This window comes from Athene noctua, chromosome 1, assembly GCF_965140245.1.
Source record: "Athene noctua chromosome 1, bAthNoc1.hap1.1, whole genome shotgun sequence".
Lineage (NCBI taxonomy): Eukaryota > Metazoa > Chordata > Aves > Strigiformes > Strigidae > Athene > Athene noctua.
In genome coordinates this window covers 66,630,277-66,654,710 of record NC_134037.1, presented here as the reverse complement: position 1 = coordinate 66,654,710, position 24,434 = coordinate 66,630,277, and the positions used below count along the sequence as shown (strand labels likewise).

Genomic DNA, 24,434 nt, shown 5'->3' with positions numbered 1-24,434 from the left:
GGTGCTGTTCCCAGCTGACCCATAAGGCACAGTAAATGAAAGCCATTTCTTTGACAGAGAAATGTAAGTAGCAAAGGTGTGGCACCTGGGAATTACCTATGTAAGGCTGATTTTATTCCTCTCCTAAAGCAGCTGAGATATATGTTTTACAAGGAGTTACTGTTATGATCCACTATGATAGGACAACTATCTAGTTATCCCCTAGCTATGCCACAGAGAAGTTGTGGAGCCCAAAGCAAGTAAAATTACCCCACATGTAGAACAGGGCTGTGCTGTACCACTTTAACTGCTTACACACAATTTCATAAAAAACCTGTATGCAACATGCTTCATGTGTACCCACCAGAGAGCTTGTGCTTCTGACAGCCACCCAGGAAAGATACAGACCCCCACAGTCGTTACAAACGTCCAGGAGCCATCTCAGCTCTAACTGTGTAGTGGGTCTACAGGAAACCCTTGATTTCAGCCATTTGCCTAGTGGGGGAAGGGTGTGTGTGAGTCAACTGAACTCATCAAACTTCTACAAAGCATCTATAAGAAATAACTGGGGATTAAACCTCATTCCAGTATAGAGCCTACCCTAAAGAAACCATGTCCTTTAACAAAAACTAGCTGAACATGACATCCATGCTCAGGCTCACAGACTTTTGTGTTTTCCTGATTTTGTATTTTCCTAATACAGTCTTGAATTGCTCACATAAATAACAATTCTGTATGCAGGCTCATGTTTGTGACTCGGCTGTTAAAACTTGCTCTTGTGATGACCTCTTGGTTCTGCATATGTAGCCTCACTAAGGAAAGGAAGAAAGTGCCTTTTAAGTGTAAGCGTTTGTCTCGTCAAGGCAGGCCTGCTTTACTGACAAGAGGCAGCGAGTGCTGCGCATGGGGCAGGCTTTGGAGATCTGACAGCAAGCTGGTCCTGGACCACTTTTCCTAAAAGTCTTAATAAAACCCGGTGGAAATTTTTCTCTAAGCTCAGCAGCCAGTGAGCAGAGGAGGTCTCAAACCTCTGCAGAGCTTTCCTGTGTGGAGGAAGGCTTTCCCAGACCATGGCAGCAGGACCGAGCATCGACCACTCCCAGGTCACCACAAGCGTCATGGATGAGCCTCAGTGTCCGCTACGGCAAGAAAGTCCCCCAGAAAGGCTCAGTGTAGGAAACCACAAGATCTCAGCTGGATTCATTTTTTTAGGAGGGCATTCTTATTTTGCAATGAAGTAAAGTCAGGTCCTGTTCAAAATGCATTTCCAGTATCCTTCTAATTAATTTAAGGGTATTGCAGCTTGAATTACCCTGTGAATGCTTCTGGTGTCTGAAGGTACTTTTCTACATCTGCTTACTGTGAATGAAATACTAGTCACACTGACAACACTACTGCCTTGGTGCCCAGGTGATGCAGGGTACAGGGAGTGACTACAAGGTACAATTTAGCCTGAGTAGGGTTCGCCTGACAGTTGCATCATGGTATAGGCTGTATGTGCTTATAACAATAACTGCAGTACAATATTCCAGTGGCAAGGCAAGTTGCACCCTCTCCAAAGGGAAATGGCAGACTGGCACAATCAGGAAGAAAAGGACCTATGGTTGTAAATGGATTAATAAAGATAATAATAATAGTCATAAGATTTGTCATAGCTCATGCGGAAAATATTTTTCAGTTGCTCAGCATGACTTGTTAGGTGTATAATAGCACACAAGAGAACAGATTATAAAATTATCTCAGCAAAATTAAAAAAAACCCCAAACTCTGGAGACTCCTTCTTTATTTATGTATATCAGAGAATTAAAAGGTGCTTGCTGCAAAAGTCATGAACATGCACCACAGCTGGTCAGCCCATGTCAATCCAGTCATTTATACAGCTCAGATGACCAGGCCAGAATACTAAATGTGGATGAAAAAGTGCAGCCAATCATTTGTTAGCTTCTCCTTCCACTAAGAAAATCATTTATGTCTTGGCTAAAAAGGGCATATTTTTACTTTTAGCTCTAATGCTGTAGAATTGTTTGTTTTATCTACATCTCACTGCTTATTTGGTTACTTCAAGTAGCAATGAAGATTCATTAGGAATATTTTCACATGCAGTAAGTGCACTACAGTCTAACAGTTTTAACATTGATAATATATCTTCATTTGCAACAGATGACGCTGGTGTTAACGGGGAGGGACTATCCACAGATACTGGAAAAGGAGAACAAGAATTTGCTTTCACATAAACACCCAGCTTGTACACTGCAAAAGACAAAGCGTGTTGAGGGTAAGTCATCACTTCAAATCACAGACTCCTTAACAAAACTTTCCAATCATTTTCCACTGTATGTCTTTAGGAGTATCGGAATTACACAAGATAGATACTTCATTTTGAGGCCTTTGAATACATCTCTCTCTGATATCTCCAGATACCACAAATTAGCCTTGTACTAAATGTGGAGATTGCTTGTAGTTCTAAGTGACTTAAGGATGACAAAGATGGGCAAGACACAAAAACACCTGTGGTGACTGAACACTACTCATCTTTCTTTCACAGCGTGATAATGTGTTCTGTGGTATCATCTTGCAAATGCTAACATTTCTGACAATATGCGTTCATCCATGGGTGAGTTATAACAAAACCTGATGACAAATCCTTCCATCATAAATGCCTCCTGAAATATGACTGAGCACTCAAAAGGCAGGGAAGAGGATTTTATTCCTCAACAAACATTGTCTCTCAAATACCTGACAGTGCCTGACTTCACACTGGATTTCAGCTACAAAATTACTTTAACTTGATTTGGCTATTTCCTCTGAAAAAAAGGGCTGAGTTTTTAGAAAATTGTAACTTTGTGAAGGATTGAAACTTGACAAGAGACTGGATATAGACAGCTGAGTGAGGGCTTGGCTACAGTCTACATTGTACTGCCACATACAAGAGTGCTTCTGAAGCTGTCTTTTAAAAACCATTTAGTATCTAAAACTGTGTTCTCTCAGTCTTTTGGAGTTTATTTGGACCATTTTGACCTCAGCTGTGGCAACAGAAAGAACATGTCTGAACAGACTTGTGTAGACATGTGTAGGCAGGTTGTAGGTACCAGCATATTGCACTAATGGTGAGCTTCAAATTCTGTTTGTTTTAATGTAAATATTTTTTTAAATCATGCCTAAAAATATATATATACTGCAGTGTTATAGAGCTAGTAAATGTAATTTTAAACATTATATTTACATTAATGATAACTGAATTTGTGGGTAGCATAAATGCAGACTACAAGGGAAGATACATAATCTAAGGAAATGTTGGTTCCCTAAGGTGTACTTTAGAAAAAATAGTTGAGATTGTCCCTTATTTCCAACCTAAAACAGCAGCTGAGGTGTCTTCATAGTTGGCTTTTGCTTTAAGTAACTTTCAAATCCAATGACCAAATCTGTGAAGATGTCTCCTGCTCTCGAGGAGACTTGCTGAACGCGCCTGGCAGACCTCTCAAACCGCAGGGATACTAGATGTGTCCGTACTAGGGGGACCTGCTGGCAGGATGCTTCAGCTAGCCAGCATTGCACCAGCTAGGGAACGAGAGGCAAGCAGCCACACCACTGCTAATCTATCACCAGGTTAATAAGATATCTATGATTAGAGATAAGGCACAGTGTCTCATTAACCCATTCAAATTGCTTTCATGATGGAGCTACTACCTCTTCGCAGTGCTGCAGCTCATTGCTGGGGATGTTCCAGCTTGGGTCTGTGCAAGCTCAAAGCCTCTTCAGGCACTTCCCTGTAAAGCATATCAATTCAACATAAAGTATTAATCTCTTTTGTTTAGGCCATTATTGATTTATGAATATTAATTCAACAAAACTACATGGAGTTTGCAGTTCAGTATGGATGTCACATTTCACCATGCAAGTTGCAACAGGGTAGGAACTCTGTGAGTAAATGAGGCCAGTACTTGAATGCAGCCCTGCCTGACAAAATTCACCATGGGAGAAAAGGATACTTTGCATCCTCTGTCCTTAACCATGTTTCACAGGAAACAGTTTTGATCTGCAAGGGGTACAGCTGCTCCCAGATGTAAATGCATCTGGGTCCTACCAAAATACTGAGTTGTAGCACGTGTTAGTTCAGAGGAAGAGGGCTATGAATATGGCTATATATCCCTTCTGAACTGATAGACAGAAAACTCTGCCCCATGCTGGGTTGGGTGGCCTCCTGGGACACAGCGAGGTGATGGCTCATCTCTGCACAGCACATTGCAGACAGGCTCTGACAGGCCCCAGGCAATGCACGTACAGCCAGAGCCATGCGCAGGGAGTGTTCGTAAGGCACAGTCAAATGAAAGCTCAGTTTTTGTTCTTCCACTAAGGCTATATCGAGACCATATTCTATTTTTAATGATAAACCTTGTTGGGTTTTTTTCCCCTGCAGCTATGTCCCAAAAGGGGGAGGGAGGGCAGTCAGGTGTTCTTTATTGTCTTAGCCTTATAGCAGCTAGGGGAATTTTTTTTAATTGTAAAAAATAAGGTATCATTTTATTTGTAAATGGAGTCCAATAAAGGCAGCTTTCAGCCTCAAGGTGGCAATTTTCAAAAGTAACCACCCTCCAATGTGTATAGTTCTCTGGCTTGTCTAGTGTTTTCACCTGCCATAATGCAAATCCCTTAGGAGACAGAAAGTTGAAAACACAGCTGTGAGATGCTCTTGCTGGTGGGGAGTGGCAGGAAGGAAAGCGTTAAATGCTGGGGCTAAACAGCACCCGATTTGTTACCTAGTCAGCAGGGCAGAGAGGATCCCACAGGTAAACCCAGCCTCCCAGCTTCTCCCCAGCTCAACTGGTTATTGCTCAGTGGCAGCTCTTACTCATCTGAATCTAGGTGGAGCTCCTTCCCTCCCTGCCTGCCGTGTCTCTTCTGATTAAAAAGCTTTTCTCAAACATCTGCACATGCGCTTGTAGGTACGGGCACTCACTTTCCAGGAGCTTTGCAGAAGCACCCCTTGCTTTGCGTCGCTGAGTCCGTGGCAGAGACGGCCACCCTTGTCCAACCGGACTCCCCCTGCCCTAGAAGATGGTGAAGTACGGCCTCGACTACACGCGGTGCAGATGGATCCTACCCCTGCTCTTGGGCATAGGTGTCATCTTTGGTATCATTGCGCTGGCGGGCAGGGGCTGGCTGGAGTCGCAGACCTTGCCCTATGTGCACCAAGCGTCGTTATGGGAGAGCTGCACCAGGCCTGAGCAGGGTGGGGAATGGAGCTGCCAGTCCCTCATGGATTACGGTAAGCACCTGCAAGGGTGGTGGGGAGCAGCCTCTGAAGCAGTGGATTGCATCTCCGACCTCATCTTCCCTCAGCTCTCCTAACCGTATCACCTAATATCTAGCATTTATATATGACGTTATGAGCGGTAGGGACTGTCACTGAAATACATCAAGGCTTTTGACTAGCAGGATCAAGAAGAAAATGCCCTCACCTCTGTGTGTAAAGAAACCTGGTTGCTTTAGATTGTGGGCTGCATAGTACAAAAAACCCACATGTGGTAATGTACCAGTGTAGAAAATATTACAGATTTAAGGTTTTTCTTCTCTCTTAGAAGAAGCTAGTAACCTCATCTCACTAATCACTGCTTTTCAAAACTTAGCAGCTACTGCTGATCAAATGTCCAAACAGCAAGTTGTGTGGGTATGCCTGGCATTAGTATGATAAGCTAGTCCTGAGTGCCAGCAAGAAATGGGGAGGTAAAAATGTAAGATGATAGGTGATATTCCCAGGGAGTGTCAGGCTGCAGAATCCTGCCCTGAGACTGCTCCGGTAGGTGGGTCGTGTGAAAGCGTCTCCTTGTGATTACGAAAGAAAGCTTTAAAAGATGAAAGGATTTCTTGTTTGTACTGCATTTTGGTTAACTATGCTATTACACATTTTGACCCAGGTGCAACCTTCATCTTGAAAAGATGGAAACCACTAAGTCTGGGAGAATAGGCCAAGAGAAGGATTGCTCTAGATGTGCCCTGTTTCTTTTTTTTTCCTTTCTTTTTCTATATATCTGCTATGGTCCATGGTGTGAAAAAAGTTATTGTGAGTGATGGGCTGTTAGCCTGAACCAGGAGGAAAGTTCAAATGTTTTTACAATTTATGCTAATTCAGATTAAAGGGAAGAACATTTTCTCTAAGCCTCAGAATCTCAGCTGCTCTTGTTGAAAATGACTTAAAAACACAGAAGCAATTATCTCAGGGATCATTTAATACAGCTTTTTGGATTTGTTCCTGAAAGTTTATCATATACGGTCAAACCGTACCTTTTATGCACCAAATGCAGTTGTAATGAGTTAATTGTAGCAGGTCTCTGTGAGCGTAGGGCTCCAGGACATGACCAGCTCCATTAAGCATCACACCCAGCCCTCCTCTCAGAGCTCCTGTGTCAGCTGTGCGGCTGGGCATAGCTCAAGCCAGCAAACTGGCCTCTCTGGAGAGCAGGAGAGACCATGATGCTTAGCAAACGACTTCTCACGGTCCTGAGTTTCCATGAAAAGTGCGTCCTCCTCCTGATCTCCAGGTTAGGCCCCATCTCTATCATGAATGCCAGCTTTAACTGGACAGAAAATTCTAAGAAGTTTCATCTTGCTTCTCTCAGTAACACAGGAGAAGTTTCACCTTGCTTCCAGGTCCTAGGCAGTTGCTTGGCATTTCACTTCCTTCTTTATCCTACCTCACTCTTGCATGCTTAAATTCTGCAGTTGTATGCAGTTTCCCACTGGACAGCATCTATTGACGAAGCAGGGAGGTCAGCCTCTATGTGAACTATCCTGCAATGTCTGGGGTTACCATGAATCTCATCCATGATAAGTCAGCACTGCTAACACAGAAATATTTAACTTAGTACACACGTGCAGAATATTCTCCAGTGTGTACATTGGAGAGTCAGCTGATGCTTCTGAAGGCATTTGAAATGTTGTTCATGTGCTGCATGACTGCATTATGCTCTCAATGGGCATGCATCTATCATTTGACCTCTTCAAGCTTACTAAAGACTCAGAAAACCCAAGCAAATCCTCAGAATCCTTCTGGACAAAATTTCCAGGTGGAAAAGGAAGATACGTCTGGGACAATGGAGTCATTTAGCCAATGGGAGAATATGTAAAGCCTGTATGTAAAAAATGTGTGCATAGGCCAAGTGTCAGTGGATTATGTTGCCAGGCTTCTGCGTCTGCAAGATTATGCCATTACACTGTAGATCTCAGCCATTGCAGGGGTGGGTTACCCCTGACCCATAAAAGGGCTGTAGACCTGACTGTTAAGGATGCAGACTCATGTCACTGTCTTGATCCTTTCCAGTCCCTTCCTTCAAGACACCTTTTCTCCAGAGGTGGGATGTGTTCAGATCCAATCCTGTCCTTCATTTTTCCTATCACTCTGTCCTTGTCCTGTTGGTATGGGGTTGGGATTTTTCTTCTGGGGCTTCTGCCTTTCCTCATGCAGGTTGCAGGTGCCTGATGCTGATGCTTGCTCCCAAAAGACTAGGCCATGAAACAGCATCTTCCTTGTGAGCATCCAGTTTGTTATGAGCCTGATTCTACCTACCTTGGTACTGAAACATAGTTTTTATAATTCTGAGATTACCTTTATCCACAGTGCTCCAGAAAAGTCATAGAAAACAAGCATCATGTTCTGTGGGATGTTTAGCTTTGTCTTGTGCCAAGCTAAACAGTGCTGGGTAAACAAAGTGTAATCACATGCCTTTCTGAACACAGAGACAAAAGATGTGATGTAAATGGAAAGTACAGAAGTGTTTTACACCTTTCCTGAGAAAAACTCTCTCTTTCCCCTCCTCTATTCCAGAGTTCCCTTCTTGTTTCCTCTGGGCTTTACTCTCAACTTCCCTTCCTAATCTGCCACAGGCTGGGTAGGTTCTGAAATTCAGTCTTCCTGTAGGGATGGTTTCACTGACATACATGATACGCACATGTACCCCAGCAGCTGCCAGCAAATACTCTCAACATGACTTGGACAGTGTAGCTATCTTAATCCATTACAGATATCTTAATCTTATCATAATTAAATATAATTGTAACGTTCTTGCAAGTTGTTCAATATAATGTGCAAATTCAAATAAAATTGTCCATGTGCAATGTTTGTAATCCCCTTGAATCTCTGCTGCTTGTCTTGACATATGTCACAGACAGAAGACAGACCCAGCATTGTTGAGGTCAGTCAGAGTGGAAGGGAATAAGGTTGAGTGTTTCTTTGGTTGCACCAGTGGAGTTTGGAGTCTCTGGATAACTGCTTTAACTGTCGGAATTAAAACTTCACAGTGAAGACAAGAGGCCTGTACATTTTTATTTATTTTTTTTTTAACCTGGAAAGCCAGTAGAGTAACCCTACTGGTGCAGTTACCTTCTGTGAAAGCATCTGCATGCCCTTGGTCTTTTGCAAAGTTTATGAACTCTGTGGAAGGTGAGAATATGAAGATTTCATATGCTCTGTTATCTTCTCCAAGAGTTCAGATATTCTACTTTATGTCACTCATCTAGACTTTTATCAGAAGTCTTCTGCTTTTCAAGCATATTTAGCTCAAAGAAATAGAACTTCCTAAGAAAAAAAAAAATCTAGGGCATTCAGACACTTACTAGAAATGCATGGAGTTTAGGATGAGGGGCTGAGATGCAAACTGTAGCTCTGCAATGTTCTGGCACTTGGAACAAATAAGTCAAGCTTGTAACATGTTCAAACCTTTACAAAGACAGAGTCAAAGACTTTTTGGATAGATAGTGAGCACAATATGGAATGTATCTGTCTGGGACATGGCTGAGCTTGCAAAGAAAAGGCAGAGGTTAAATCCCTTCATGAAGTTGGCACAGTACTCCTTTGTTTTTCCTGATTTTTGGCAATATAACCTCTCTTGAACAAGGTGTGTCTCACAGACCTGAGACACTGTTTCAGTGTGTAATTTATTCCACTTCAGGCTTTGAAGATGTTTAAACGTGTGTAAGTTTGGTTGGGGGAAAATAACTGATTTTATTTTAATAGTCCCAATGCGATGCACAATAGAATGAAAAACTCATGGCTACACTTGTCCCATCTTATGTTCCACTCAGCCCTGCAGCTCTTCCTTTTGCAGATGCTGCCATCAAAATAACTGCAAGCTTGAAGCTCTAAATTTAGGTTGAAGTGGTCAGATCATTTGCTTGGCGCATACAGAGATCTTGGGGGGAAAAAAGCAGGAAAAGGCATTTCCACACATCAAGTGGAATCAAGATCTTCAGTTATTTTCACATCATAGTATTCAATTACAGGCTTTTTCTAGGATGTTTGGAGGGTTTAGTGGCTGTGGAGATTAGTGGAGGGACGAATTATTTTGCCACCTGGAAAGGACACCTTCTTGCATCTTGTCTTCTAGGAAAATAATGGGTAACTATGTTCTAGCTCATTCTAGTTTTATTTTGGTCCATGAATATTAATGCAATCCTACAAGATAGGATGGCTAGTATAGTATGATTATCATGAAAAAAAATTACTTTAAATATGGCAGTAGACGAGTATGTCTACAGGATAAGTGAAAGAAGGGAATGCTGCAAAAGGTAATATCTTGAGGAAAGAAGTATTCTGCTTTAGTCTCATAAGAACGCCACTGATGAGTAGATTTTCTTCCCTGTTTTGCCTGTATCAGGCACTTGGGTCTGCGGAATCTTTTGCTACGACGAAGCACCATTTCTTATTCTGGAGGAATAACAAAATGGAAATCACTTGCTAAAAATCCCCAGCTAATGATACAACAATGAGGCTCACAGTGTGGTTGGGATCAGTCCCTGAGAAGCAAAGGACCTCTCTTTGTACTATACCTACCACTGGTCTTGCACTGCTGGCCCCACAGCTCTCCCTCTGGAAAGCTAACTTCTCCAGCAGACCAGTGACTCATCACACCCAGGGCACAGGACAGACCAGACACCAAGTTTCACCACTGCCATACTGCCTATGTAAAACTGTTTTGCCTTCCCCCAAGTTCCCATCACATCTGACAGCCTAATCCCAGCCATGAGGAAGCCCTCACTTCCCCCAAGCTGAAGCAAGTGTCTTGAGCAGAGTGACATGGGGATATTTCCAACGGGATGGACTGGGAGACAGCCCCTCTCAGCTGGGCCTGGGGGGAGAAGCAGGCTGTCCTGGCGGCTCTTTGGCATCTGAGGGTGTCTGCACATAGGAATAAAAATGAAGCAAACAAGTAACTGTGATTTTGAAACAGGGACCAGCTCGAGGCACGGGCCTTTTATTGCAGACTTTCCCTAAAGTCAAGGTTCTGTACCTAAAGGCTTTCAGAATTTGGTAGAATTCAAGTAGATTTGGAAAAGTGTCCTTGCACCTGGGAAACAAAGGCTGGGAAGGTTTCTGGCCAGTCCAAGGAAGCTTGTGGGTGAGCCCAGGATGGAGCCCAGCATTATGCTCTGTGCATTGCCTGGATTACAAGACAAATATTGACTCCTTTGACACAGGGTTAACTGAAAACAAAAGCTTGTTTCTGTTCCTGCTGCATCATAGCATGGATACAGTTATGAAACAGCATGATACAGTTATATTTATATACAGTGATAGTCAGTAGTTTTAATGACAGTGTATAGAAGCACATAATTTCCTAAGTCACCAGTCTCCTAAAAGTGTAACGATACCTGACACAAACCAGTGAGAAATGAGATTACAAGGTTAGTTACTTAATAATGTAGAATATTCAATCATTATTCAGAACTTAGAATACTTAAAAATACAGGCTTAATTAAATGTAAATAGTAACGAAAAACACCACAACAACAGTATATTTAAGGAACTCTGATGCAAGAAAGAAAGAACAAATTTGATTTTTCCCCAGCTTGTAGGAGATACTCTTGTTACTAATGAGGTAAAAGAGAAGGGAATCAAGTCCAGAGCATTTAATTACCATGGCAATTTTCATTCCTCATCTGCAATTGCTAACATACTTTTCCTTGTAATTTTAGAGTTTGTCCTTTTTTATGTTTAGTGGCAGATTCATTTAATCAGACTCTTTTCTAAATAATAGTTATGCTCTTCAGCAATTAACTCTACAGATAGCAATTGCAGATGGCGTCCCACTGTTTATTACCCAACCTTCCTTTAATAATTACAGTTAAATTGGTTGGAAAAATAGCAATCATGTGGAGGGTTCTCATCTCCCCATAAGGAGATCTGAACTGCTGGTATTGAGGACTTTGTGAAGATACTCAACACTTTGTGTCATGAGGACTTTAAATCCTTGAGTGGATACCATTCATTCACACACATGCAGGAGACATCTCTGCTGAAAATGTGTGGAAACTTATGGCTAAACTCTCATTTATCTTCACCTCATCTCTTCCTCTAGCTTATTGAAGTAACCTGATACAACAGGGCTATAATAACCTCTCCGTAGTATCAGGGGTGATAAGAGCTGCAAGATAGATTTTGAATTCCACTGTAGAGTTAAACAGTCAGGTTACTTAAGCAGGAAAGGAGTTATGCAGGAAGAGAAACAAGATTCTCAAAACGCTGTTTTTTCACATTTCCATATCACTTCTCACTGACAGCTTGTATTGTTCTGAGCAACCTTGAATGCATTGAGTCAGTGAGTATTGTAATGCCATGTTTCTTCTTTGTCAAGTACCATTACAAACCCTCTCATGAGTCAAAAATTCCTGGGAGCTCAGGATATTTTGCAGAGTGATGATTGTAGCCTATGTCCCAGAGGTTTTTGTCTTCCTTCTACTGATATTAAATAACACTTCAGATCACACACAGTACTGCTGAAGTACTAATCTGCAGTTGAATACATCTAATGTCACCTATTATGTTGAACATGTACACTGTGCCCAAATCAGGTCCCAAATGTAGGAAGTCTGTGCAGTTCATTAACAACCCCATCAGCCATAAGCAGTAAGTGCTGAAGACTTTCAGGATGCTTTGTGAAAGCTATTTCATTCACAAGCAGAGTAAATAGAGCTTATGATGTATTTTGTGAGCACAAAGTCCCATTTCTGCTTATAAGTTGGGGTTTTTCTTTTGCAAATGGTAAAATTTTGCTTCTAACAGAAAATTAGATCCAGATTCACAGCTGCTCTCTATCAAAGAAAAACTCCATAGTGCAAAAGACAACTTTCAGCAAGGTTTCAGAACAAAGTTTGCTCACAGCATGAAAACTGCCGATCAAGAGTGAGAACAGTACTTGGTGCATATGGAAATGATATGTAAATTCAGTGTTCTTCAGCCTCAGATGGCCCTGGGAATATAAAACTTAAAACAAGTGTTTTGGTTCCACTCTACTGTTTCGATTAAAAGTCCTAGTTCGTAGCCAGTGTTATCGTGGAAATTGATTCTGTTTAATTCACGTTAAATATTTTAACCCTCCTTTAACTCATGGTTAGTTAGGGAGCAGGAACATCTTGCTACTCTGATTAACTAAGGTTATGTATATATACTGATTAATCAATACCTCACCTGCTTTATTCACCTGACCCTCCTAACCCCCATATACACATCCAAGCATAAGTAATCCTGCTTTAACTTAAAATAAATAGAAAAAAAAAAAAAAAAGGAGGAAAAAATGTTATAGCTTTAAAATGTTTAAGTCTGAGCTTTAATCCTGAGATGTTCTCAATGTATGAAAACTGCTTCTGAAGATAATGTGAGATAGGGGTACTCCCGGCTCTCTCATCAGCAGGCCTTTAATTTTGATGCACTGTGTGCACATTATTTTTAATAGCTAACTTACTCCCTTGGGCTCCCTTTGATGATGGCTCTACGCCCTCTGCCACTTCTGCCTCCCTAGTGCTAAGTAAGCATCAGGGAGCAGCCCTCATTAATACCAGATTTGCAGAAGCCAGCTTCTAAATCAAGTTTGTACATGCCTGGGCTTATGATGAGATGAATTTGAACCACTCCCTCAAGATGTAACTGCTCCTCCCCTCAAATTCAAGTCAGAATAACATAAATTGAATTGCTTACCTCAGGAAGAGATGAGGTTTGCAGAAGTACATAAAGCCTTGGATGTCGACTTTGCCTGTATATGTTGGTGAATGAAGTCAGTGGTGGTAAATTAATAGGTTTTTGCTTTAAAGGATTTAAAGTAACCAAACTGAGCTATCACTTTAGCACTAAGCTGTGGTCAAGACACTGCTTTCTACTGATAGGTGGCCTATGCATAAAGGTTATTTTCCTTACTGTTGTAATTTAAAATCATTATGGGGCAATTGTCCTAAATTCCTAATCCTTTCTCATTTATATGGCACTGCTACTAATCACTGAGAAACTTCTGCTATGGCATTATCTTAGTGTGAACATAAATAGGTCATTCTCTGCTTCCATGGTTTTCTCTTAAGTAATGGCAAGCTAAAAGCTGGTTCCTGCTCACATAAAAATGCCTTGCATGTTATGAGATAATACTCTGTTATTAAATGAGAAATAAATTCTCAAGAAGTAACAGTGTTACCAAAAAAGGATGCCAAACAGAAGGACCAAAAATTTTGTATTCCACTCCAAATGATATAAACTCACCCAAAAAATCCAAATAAAAACATCCAGTATTGACTCCCCACAGCAACAATATTCAGAAAATGCAGTTGTTTTAAGAATGATCCAGGTGCAATTAAAGATAGAAGCTCAGAGAATAATACACATCCAATCATGTCTCTGATATTTTTTTCCTCATTTTATTCTGTTCATAAATTATCCGTGACTAACATGTAATTTTCTTCATTTGTATAGCCTTTCTTTGAAATTATTTTCAGTCAATAGCTTTCAGTCTGCACATACAGTTTATTCATAAGAGGCTGCTTTTAATAGTTTCTGATTTATCTTGTCTATATACAAATACATGAACACTGGTATTTCAGTGCCAGCTCATGTCATCAGCAAACACTTGCAGCGTTTTCAATGTACACTTTTTTCCAAAAAGAGCACAGAAATTTCCTATAGTTGGCATGATACAGAGTTGTGATTTCCAGAAGATAGGATTTTGCACTGTCCAGTGTCGCACAGATAATATGGTGAATCCAGAGTCCTGTATGACAGTGGCTTGCATATACACCAACAGCTTGTAGCCCTTCAGCTGATAAATTGAGATGTGTGTTAATGAATTTGATGGATCATCTTAAGATTCAAGCTAAGGAGAACACATGTTCTGCTGCAGACACGCTCACTTTCACATGGAAACTTTCTTGAGGAGAACAAACCAAAATGAAACGGATAAAACCTGGCCAAAGCAGTTCCTTTTCAAAGTGAAGCATGTGATCCACGGAGTTCACCACACCTTAATGAAGAACGTCAGGTTGAGAAACCGAAGTGAGTTCAGCTTTGTTTCCAAAATATTGCTCTTTCCCTTTAATCAGAGAGATGTAAAACAGGTTGAGCTCTGCAAACTCAGCCTAGAAACATTCTCATTGCATACAACACAGAGATGAATCACCACCACAGCAGATTTTAGTTCTTGTAAGAATTGCTTTGCAAGACTGGAGCTAGAACTGCAGGGTTTGTGTTTCTTTCCCTTGGTGGTATGAAGAATAACAGAGCAAAGTATTAGTCTGTGACATTTTCTTCCCCCCTTCCCTGTTTCTTTTGAGTTAAAACTATCCTTCCTGAAATTTCTTCCACAATTCACTGCAGTGTCTGATGTGTTAAAACAATCAGTCAGCAAGAACCCGTAGATAGATAATTGTTGGTGTCTGCAAGCTGGCAATAAACATTTGTTTTTCTTTCCAGTGCTAGTTGTCTATTTAGCTTCAAGCCAGGAGGAAAATTTGAGAAAGTATGTTAGTATCGATTAGACCAGGAGAAGCACTTCTGAACTCTCTGGGGCTGCTTTCAGAAAATGTCACCCAAAGAGAGAGACTCAGTAGTTCATGTGATCAAGAAAAATGTGAGAACATTATTGTGAATGTTTTCCCGTGTTTTGAACCACATACACCAGAAACGCAGAATTTGTATTTGTCATGGGGGAAGAAGATTCACATGCTGTTTTCAAGGCATGACAGCTGTTTTCTGAAGGCACCATTTGGAGCATGAAACACAGCAGGCTAAGGAATGACTAGATCTGGTGGTTCAAAATTTTGGCTCAATTGACTGCTGAGCAAGGAAGTTTATTTCCTTATGTGTGAAGCACAGACAGTGTTTACACTTTTGCAAACTGGAAAACACGTGAGGGAGTAAAATCAGGAAGGCAGTAAACTGGAGGCATTCTTTGTCTTGGATCTCTAATGAAGTTCATCAGCTTCCCTATGGCTGCAGTCAGCAATAGAATATTCAGAACGTGTTTAGGTGGTGCAATACAAGAGAGAGTCATGCTGCCTCTAAACTGAGTTAGCTTTAATAGCAGAGTAATAAAGCTGCATTATTATTTTACACTGTCTCAGCTAATTATCTTGCTCATAAACTGCAGTGAGCTCTGTATTGGCATGGGGGGGGTCTTTCTGGTCTCTGAATCAGCTCAGGGGTCTTCTCACACAGCAGGGAGCTTTAGAAGGGCAGGCACTTATTTTCATTTTCCAGTAGTCACATATTACTTCATTTACTGTGAGTAGTCCAGACACTCAAATCATTGCTGATTGGTGTACAAACCACTGCAAACAGAAGCACTGTCCTTGCTCTGCTTGAGATGGGCGTGAAAATGTGGGTTCCTTTTGCCTGTTTGGGGTACCAAGGCCTTATTTTAAGACAAAATTGCTCAGAAAATTGCCAGAGTTTTCAAGAGCAGACGGTGTGTAGCTTCCTACAAACCCTTTTGTAGTGTTCATTGGTGGTGTGTCAGCTGATAGGGGAGCTGAAAAAGGGAGAAATAGGACGGGCACACAAGTGTTAGAGGATCCTGCGGGTATTCAAGGACTTTCTTGCATAAACTTGCATTTCTTTTATAATAAGCACATTTTAACTCTTAAGCAGCCAAAACATCACTGCCACTTTGGGGGGCTGAGAAAACAGATCTCACAAATTGCTAAATGTTTTCACAGACTCAGCTTGATATCCTGTAACCTTCTGCTCCCTATTTCTATTTTTGATTTGATGACAGGTGGACTAGATCCTTTCAGCTCTCAACTGCGCTCTCTCTAGAGTCAAGTGTACTTTGAGTTGGTGTTGCACCTGTGATGATTCTTTGGCCTGGATTTCACATTTTTAAGAAAAAGCTTTGCAGTTAGAACAATTTATTTATGCTTTTGCTTTATGTTAAAGCAATAAAACAAAACAAAGACAAAAAACCCACAACATTGGAAGATAAGAAACTATTTGGACCAGATTAGCCATTTGCTTGTCAGTGTTTTCTGACCAATTTAATTCCTCTAATTCTGACATTTTTAAGGAATTGTAAGTCTTAGTTCTATTGATAAAGACACTAAGTTACTCTACTGCTTTGGACTGTCACAAGGAAAATTCAACTTCTCAGATATAGAAATAGTTGCAGTTATTCCTACACAAAGCTTTTGCTACCTTTTACCCTAAAAAGGTAAGGTGTTTCCACACTGTTGTCTTAGACTACTGAAATTTGCTGCTTTTTGTAAAGGACAGATGAAGTCAGGGTACCGTTCCTCAAAAAAAACCTGTAGTGACTCTTCCGTGCAATCCTATCGCCTTACTTTGAGCTGTGTTTCGGTTTTCTTTCAAAGTTGAGTTCATTTTTTTTTTTCTCTTTTGTAGAAGTGAGAGTCACAAAATTGGCTGTTAGGTGATTAAGAAATGCCTCCTAAAGATGTAAGCACTCTGCAACAAGCATGTCTCTTCTTGCCATACAGCCAATGCCTGTTGGGTTGGGCGTGCACCCAATCTGCTTTCATACAGTCACAGCATTTGTAATACTACTTCAGGAAAAACACCTGGGCGAGCCCAGTGGAGGAGGGAGACAGTGGCATGGGCAAGGTGCCACCGCACATGGCTGTGGCCACCAGGCACTGCTCCCTGAGCCCCCAGCCCAGGCGATGCTCCCATGGCCAGGGGATGGTGCTCTGCCATCAGCAGCAGTTGGGAAGCAAGGCCGAGCTTTGGCGGACTGTCTGCTTCCCACAGCAGTGGGGGTGGCAGCAGATGAGATGACACCCCCGGTGTCATGGTGCCTCAGCACTTCTCAGGTGGGCAGCTGCGCTCTGAGTCTGCTCTGGGAAAGGACACCCCTTTGCCCAGGAGTTATGCACCCAACCACAACCAGCTGTGCACCTAGCAAAAAACATCACCTCTAGATGTCCTTGCCATTTCACCCTTCTACAAGAAGTTACAACTCTTGTATCCAAGCACAATGAGGTCACCACTGCTGAGCAACTTCTCTCATGGCTAGGTGCATCTTTTTTTGCTGGTTGAGAGGGATAGCAGAGAGGCTAGGAGCAGTAGCATCCTCAACAGGGTAAACTGGGCTGTGGCAGTATGAGAAATCCTCTTTCTGGCTGTTTCCTTTAATACTCTGCCTGAGGTCCTGCCCTCCTGCCTGCGCCTCCACATTGCATATTCTGCCTCCAAGCCTCCTGTAAATTTGCCCAGAGGAGAGTTTAGGCTAAAGTACTGGGGTAGAATATCAGACGTAGGCGCATCTTTTCTATCCCTTTCAGTCTTCTCAGGCAGCTGTCTGTTTACAGGAAAAATAATACGTTGAAAAGCCCTATAAGCAGACAGAAACTTTTTGGCATAAGGAAGAAAAAGGACATGAGATAAAACTCAAAATACAGTGCTAAATAGCTAGAATGGAGCAGAGATCATAAAGCAGGGGGGGATGGTGTAGGGAAAACAATAAAGGGAAATTGGTTTTGATGGGCTGATGGGAGGAAAAGTAGAGCTGGAAAATCCTGATCCATTTTCCTAGTCTAATAGAAGAGGTGGTGTGGGGCCTGGAGGCAGAGAGGTTGAGCACCAAGGTGTCAGTTACCAGGGACAGGATGGTGGCTTTCATGCCTACCTGACAGTGGCTAGGGGGAATGTAGGACACTTTGCACTTTATTATTTGCATGCTTGAAGCAAACAAATTGGCAGGTTACCGGTAAAAATCTTAACTCAGTTCCAGTGGGAACTTTTACTGAACAATGTGCACTGCAGTTCAGTTGAGATGTAATTATCATGAAGGTTGTTTGGGCTGTGATATTTTTTCGGCTCTGCTGCTGTATATATTTGGTTAGAAGCTGACACCTAGCAAACGCATTGTTTGTAGGCGAAGGGTTGAAGTCTGTAGTCCAGCAGACTTTTACTGCCTATTCCATCTACATACACAATTCTAAAAGTGTCAAAGTGGCTTTTTACATCCAGAAGAGGACACATTTTAATCTCTTTGAGCAGTAGTTGCCCCTCAAGACTTAAAATACTGAATAAATAATGGTTTTTTTCCAGTTGTTATGCCAACACAATATGCTTTACTCTGACATGTTATAACCTAAAGTTATGTAATTTGAAAATGAAACTCTTATATCCTGAACAAGCTTTTCAAAATGAAATAGTTCTGGCCTTGGATCAAAAGCAGTCAAATTTCCCTAGAAAACAGATTTTAAATCTTTAGTACCATTTAGAACACAGAGCTAAACAAAGGCTGAAAAAGCAGAAACCACTGGATTTTGACATTTATGGACTATTATCATATCTTTAAATTTGCATGAGAGAATGGTAGTGCTTTTATAAACGCTTTTTTTTTTTTTTAAAGGAATAATTTAATTTGTTTCAGGAACAGCCTAATTCTCCTTGCCCAAGCATAATGCTGTCACTGAGGTAGTGACATTTGTTATTGAAGGAGAGTGTCCATTCTTACATCTTTACATTGATTTTTATCTCAATTGTTAAATCTAAATAAGAAGCTTGCATGCAAGCCCCATTGCATTCTGTACAAGAGGTCAAGACTGGCTTTTTTATGCATTCTGCACTTAGTGAACGATTTCTTGTGTAACTAAAAAGTTCATCTGTGAGAGGAGAAAAAGCTCTTGTGCTTTTCTTCTTTGGAGCTGACCTTCTTTTCACATTTGTTTAAAATTAGTCTTTCATTATAAACCAGACAAAAACACTACAAGGGATTTTTTATTCCTCTCTAATATATCTTTCTTCTGATTTCAGCCTGGGGAAGGGCTGCTGCTGCTACATACCTGGTCGGCTTTCTACTTCTAGTCATCTGTTTTGCTCTGGCCATCATAGCATTTGCCATTGACACACTTCGATTCAACTTCATACGTGGGATTGGAGGCTTGCTTTTCGTCGCTGGTAAGGCAGTAGATAAAGTCAAGTCTAGCTTGTGCAGGTGTATCAATATTAGAACTGGTATTTCCCTCAGCTGATTTTATACCCCAAATCTTTGGCTATGTGCACTTGAACTCTTTGTGAAAAATAATATGAAGTCAGTGGGTTGATTTTTAAATCCTCCAAAACATAGGTGGGTTTAGCTACAGGTATTATCAACGCAAGCAATGTGATGCGTGTTAGTTTAAACTCTTTTTTTTTTTTTCTTTTTTCTTCAGCTGTGTTCTCCATCATGGGCCTGGTCATTTATCCAGTAAAGTTCTCAACTGAAATTGAAATGACGGGAATCAATATGTTCAGCTGGGCCTACGGCTTTGGCTGGACCACAGCCATTATGGAAATATGCTTGGGATTCTTCTTCTGCTGCCTTCCTAACTATGAAGATCAGATCTTGGGTAATGTGAAGCCCACATATTTTTACTCTTCCCCATAAGCACCAGGAAAAATGCATTTGTATTCCAGAGATATCTGACAGACCAGCTACATTTTCCAGAATATTGTCATTGGATGTTAGTAGAAAAGGCTGGAAACTTTTCAGATGTGTGTAGAAAACCAGTACTGGCATTCTGCAATAAAGTTATCTACTCTCTTTTGGACCTTCATATATGATGTGGTTTGGTTAGATAAAGTCTAAACATTAAAAACCCTTGTATTTCCTCATTCATTCGCATGAGTGGAGTATATGTGGATTCCATTGCATCTGAAATGCATTAATATTTCTAATTAAATTCAGGAAAGCCTTTTAAACTACCAATAAATGAAACGACATATGCCATCTTCCTGAAGGACAGCAGCTCGCAAAAATCCTATTTTGTATGTATCATCTTTAACCTGAAGAAAGAGTTTGCATATTTTTCAAGAAGGCAAATACCTTTATCCACTGACTGCCAAAGTAGTAAATTAGTCAGACAGCACTTCATAGCTTTGCTTCCATCTTTCATACGGTCACTTAAGCCATAGGACAGAATAAGAAAAAGATGAGAGAAAGCCCCCTATCAAAGTCAGCATCTTGACTTTTACCCATCTATGTGGAACGTAAGTATTTCTCTCTAAATATTTGTAAGAGAAAGCAAGGACCATCAGTAAGCCCTTAAATATCCTGGCATGCCACTGCTGGGGCCAGCACAGAGCAGACAGAAGCAGAGGGGATTTCCAGCCACCCCTGCAACCTGCAGACCTGTTTTGAAGAAGCTCCTGGTGTGGCTTTCTTCATGAGCATCTGCCTCTTTTATCTGCTGTATGAAAATCTGTAACTTTAAAAAGCTCTGTTATGCTGGTCCAGATCTTTTACCCAGCACAGAAGGGTCAGGAAGGACTCAAACAGAGGTATGGTTCCCCTACACATCAGGAGTTGAGCTGGAGCAGCGTGAGTGTAGGTATCAAACATTTGTTGAAAGGCCCCTTTTTCATTGCTTTGCTGTTCATAAGTATTTTAAAAGCGGAAAGTGTATACTGTCATATGTAATTGTAAAATGCATAAATACCCCTTACTATCTCATTCTAAGGCTTTCATAGAGAAAATCACATCATAAAACACCTTTCAGTGTCTAATACTCCACAGTGCTTGCAAGCCTTGATATATTGCAAGCAATGAAATATACTCAAGACTCTGCTGGTTTCTGTCTTGTTAATCCTAACTTTATAATATTTCATTTCTTAAGTGAAAAAAAAAGGGTAATTTTGCTATGTGGAAAAGAAGTCTCATCAAGATCCTTAGCTACAAATGATTATTAGTTTGTAATACATCTGCAATTTTGTAACTATGACATTATGAGAAGTGCCCTGCCAAATGTTCTTTACTGCAAAGAATGAGAGGTAGAAAATTTTTTTAGTAAAACCTCTGGGTAACTAAAATTAATAAGGTCAGAGGACTTAATCTGTCTTAATCTGTTTTTCTGAAGCAGTTAACTCCATTCACTTTTATGGGGTGTCTTCTAACTTTAAATAAACATGAGAGATGTATCAGACCAATGGGAAGAGTCTGTGCAACAGGAAATAGTTAAACAAGTGCTTGCAAATACATTAAGATGTTTCCTAGTTGGGAGGAAATTAAAATGCAATAGAGTTGAGAAAGCAGCATGTATAAAATGCCTTCCAATTCTTTGTGTAATATTATCTGTTTAGAAAAAAATTTATCATAAATCTTTTCATTATGCTTATTATACCTAATAAATGATGGTATCTATGTATTGTTTCAAAAATGAGTCTTAGCTTTTGTTCTTCACCTTGGAGCACCTGGGTATGCTGTCTGGACTTCGAGAGGGGAAGAGTAACTTACAAATGTAGCATCACAACAGCTTGTTTTATTCTTCAGTGCTATTCTGACTGAATCCTGAGGCCTTGTTCACAAGCAGATCAGAATAGCGGACTTGCTCTTTTTGCTTATGGGCTACGTGGTGTCAAGTAACTGTGTGCATGATTCTGTGCTATAGTGTGCTACAGGTCATTTTAGCATGGAGGGTAATGCACTCATGCTCACTGATTAGGAAGCCAGTGTGGCCCCACTCAATGTTTTTGCTCCAACAGACAATCCCTGGGGAAGGAAAAGGGAATTTCAGCAACCACTGATTACCGTTTCTTTAAGATTAGCTGGATACTGACCCAACATCTGGAGGTGGGGAAAGGTGCACAAAACAAGGTTTAGGAGTGTGACTCCAACCCTGATAAGAGAGCAGAGCATAATTAAAAAACAAAGGAAATCTCCAGCCATCATACCCCTTCCTCCCTCCTCTCCCTTGCTGCTCTCAGCAGCTTCATCTTCTCCTCCTCTTCCTCCTCTTCCTACCTAAGGGCAACAGAGCAGTGTCAGGGCTGGTGGCTGTGGCTCTGTGGGACACAGCCCCAGACCCCATTCCCTACTGCACTTTCCCTTTCCTGGGAGAGAGGAGGAGTGAAGCCCCCTTGCTGATCCCAGCACATCAGTGGGGCCCTAGCCTGACTCCCTGCCCTAGGCACCCCCAGGGAAGGTCTTTCTTTAAAAAAAGGCAGAGGTCAGGTGGGTATCCAACAAGCAGGAGCATCACAGGGGCTGGAGCTCAAGTGCCTGCCTTTAGGGTAGTTTGCTTCCAGTCATGCCAGGCCGGTTCACCACAAAGCCCTAGAAAAATGAATCCTAAACTGTGCAGCAGAAAATCAGTGAGAAAAAGTATAAAACTGTTTTACAGATCCCAGTGCAGTTTCCTGTGACTGCTGCAACAGGGGAGCATGGCAAAAGCAGCATGCAAAATGCAATTGGTTTTGACAGAAAAGGATACTGAATCCAGAAGTCAAGGATGTGCCTCAACTAGATTATTAACTAACTAGGTTATCAACTAGCTAGGTTATCAACTAAATTGTTCAATTAGTCTACAGATAGGTCAAGTAGGTTATTAACTAGACAGATTGTTAGATTAATTTGAGCTAAATCAGCATCAGAAAGTTTGGATTTTCAAGCAAAGGAGAAATCGGAGGAAGAGAAGGCATTCCATTAGTTCTGCACCTCCGTTTGTCAGGGTTATTGCTCAAAGTCTTGCCTATAAGAGAAAAAGGCACTTAACCACTAAGAGCATCACAATAAAAGACTTAAAGTGTCATTGTGCCCAATGGCAAAGCTAAAGAGAGATCAAGGAAGAACAGATATCTGCTAGATTTGGCTTTGGAGAACATTAGATCTCCTAGAACAAGAGAAGTAAACACTTGACTGCCAAAAGCATTGCTGCTGTTCCTGTCAAATTAAGAATTAGGGAAACATCCTGTGACAAGCACATTTTATCTAATTCAACTATGCTGCTGAAAAGCAAAGGAAAAATTGTGCTGAAAACAAGTGGAATGTCAAGCAGCCCTACAGGTACAAACCAAAGCAAAAGAACTAATGAAAACTTTCTACTGGTAAGTAAATATGTTCAATTTAATTCCTGGTATTTCTGCCAGAGCTTGTATAACATGCAGACATCTTCAATTTTCTCTGCAAGTATTTCACTATACATTTTTCAGGCACCTGACATTTGGTCTTAAAGTACAGCCTCCTTAATCAATAATTCAAATGCAATCTAGTTTGCAACTGTATTAAAGTTGTGCATATTTTGTTGTATGAACTAATACTATGAGTGAAGTTTTGACCCCACTGACATCACTTACAAAATATTTATTGATTTTTTTGAGGCTGACATTTCATCCTTGAAGCACAAACCCTTTTTTTCACATGTGCTCAGAATCAATAGTACTCTATGGGATGCTCCATTGATTTCAGCAGCTCTGTTTACTTCTGGAGTAGGGCATTGGTCCGTACAAGGTGAGGAACAGAAGTTATAGCAGACAAGATCGTTCCCAGAATAAAGGACAATTCAATGTGTGTAAGATTAGCAGAATCTGGGTCATAATTAAATCACATTTTGTTAGATACACAACATGGTCACAGTAAAAAAAATTATTTCTTTTTGACACATCTCAGTTGTGCAACAGTTATTCTTATAATTCAGTTTCTCAGAACAATTCCTTGTACATTTCTATATTCAATGTATTTCTCTGTGCTCTGAAGATGAGTAGATTTAAGGATAGAATTAAACAATCAAGTCTGTGATAGGGGAGAATTGGCCCATTTGTACACTGTTGGAAAACGAGAATCAAATCATCTTACTAGAAAGACAGTGAACTGAACAACCAAAGAGTTACTTCTGAGTCACATTGGAAATTCAAAACTGAGAACTGAAAGACTGCCATGTAGTTAATAATGCAGAAAGACAGACAAAGTCACGTGGATCTTCCTTTGTCTTTTTCCTCACTGTCAAAATATTGGCTTTGCTAGAAATTTTGGTTTCAAGAAAAATTGTTACTCTGGTGCAGCTGCATAATAATGTCTAGGCCTAAATATTTTCTGTGAAGTTCTTCAGTGCTAAGTGACAAAAATCTAGAAAAGCACCTGGATAACCTTAAGGTTGCAAATGGTTCTGATGGGGTCATCAGAGCTGTTTACATTGATGGCTCCTTAAGTGACTTAATACATTAAGACTCATATGCCGGCCTACACACACTGGCTAGGTCCACAGATTTCCTGAATATGAAGTGAGGTTGTAAATTTTTTCAATTTTGCTTTTTGTTTTTTATGATCAGAGTAAAAATGTTGATGCATCATAGAATTTTGTATGTGACTGCTGGGTGTGAGGAGAATTTACAGGAACAACTTTCAAAGTAGTTTTACAGTTCATGATAAATGTGGTGAGAGTAGATCAAACTGTCCTCTCTTGGATAGCTTTTATGATGCATCCTTTTACTT

The 24,434-nt window shown here is 40.8% G+C and overlaps 1 protein-coding gene across 1 annotated transcript; it reads left to right on the top strand.

Moving 5' to 3' along the window:
• Positions 1-5,034: 5,034 nt before the first annotated feature.
• On the top strand, positions 5,035-19,911 carry LOC141969006 (p53 apoptosis effector related to PMP-22-like). The gene is made up of 3 exons (XM_074924338.1): positions 5,035-5,245; positions 19,004-19,147; positions 19,402-19,911. The coding sequence occupies exons 1-3, from the start codon at positions 5,035-5,037 to the stop codon at positions 19,614-19,616; spliced, it is 570 nt and encodes a 189-aa protein (XP_074780439.1). The 3' UTR covers positions 19,617-19,911.
• The last annotated feature ends 4,523 nt before the right edge of the window (positions 19,912-24,434 follow it).

Excerpts from the sequence above, each read along its gene's own strand:
- LOC141969006 (XM_074924338.1), top strand. The coding sequence starts at position 5,035 with ATGGTGAAGTACGGCCTCGACTACACGCGGTGCAGATGGATCCTACCC. Across the intron at positions 5,246-19,003 it reads CCAGTCCCTCATGGATTACG|CCTGGGGAAGGGCTGCTGCT; the intron begins GTAAGCACCTGC and ends TTCTGATTTCAG. Across the intron at positions 19,148-19,401 it reads AGGCTTGCTTTTCGTCGCTG|CTGTGTTCTCCATCATGGGC; the intron begins GTAAGGCAGTAG and ends TTTTTTCTTCAG.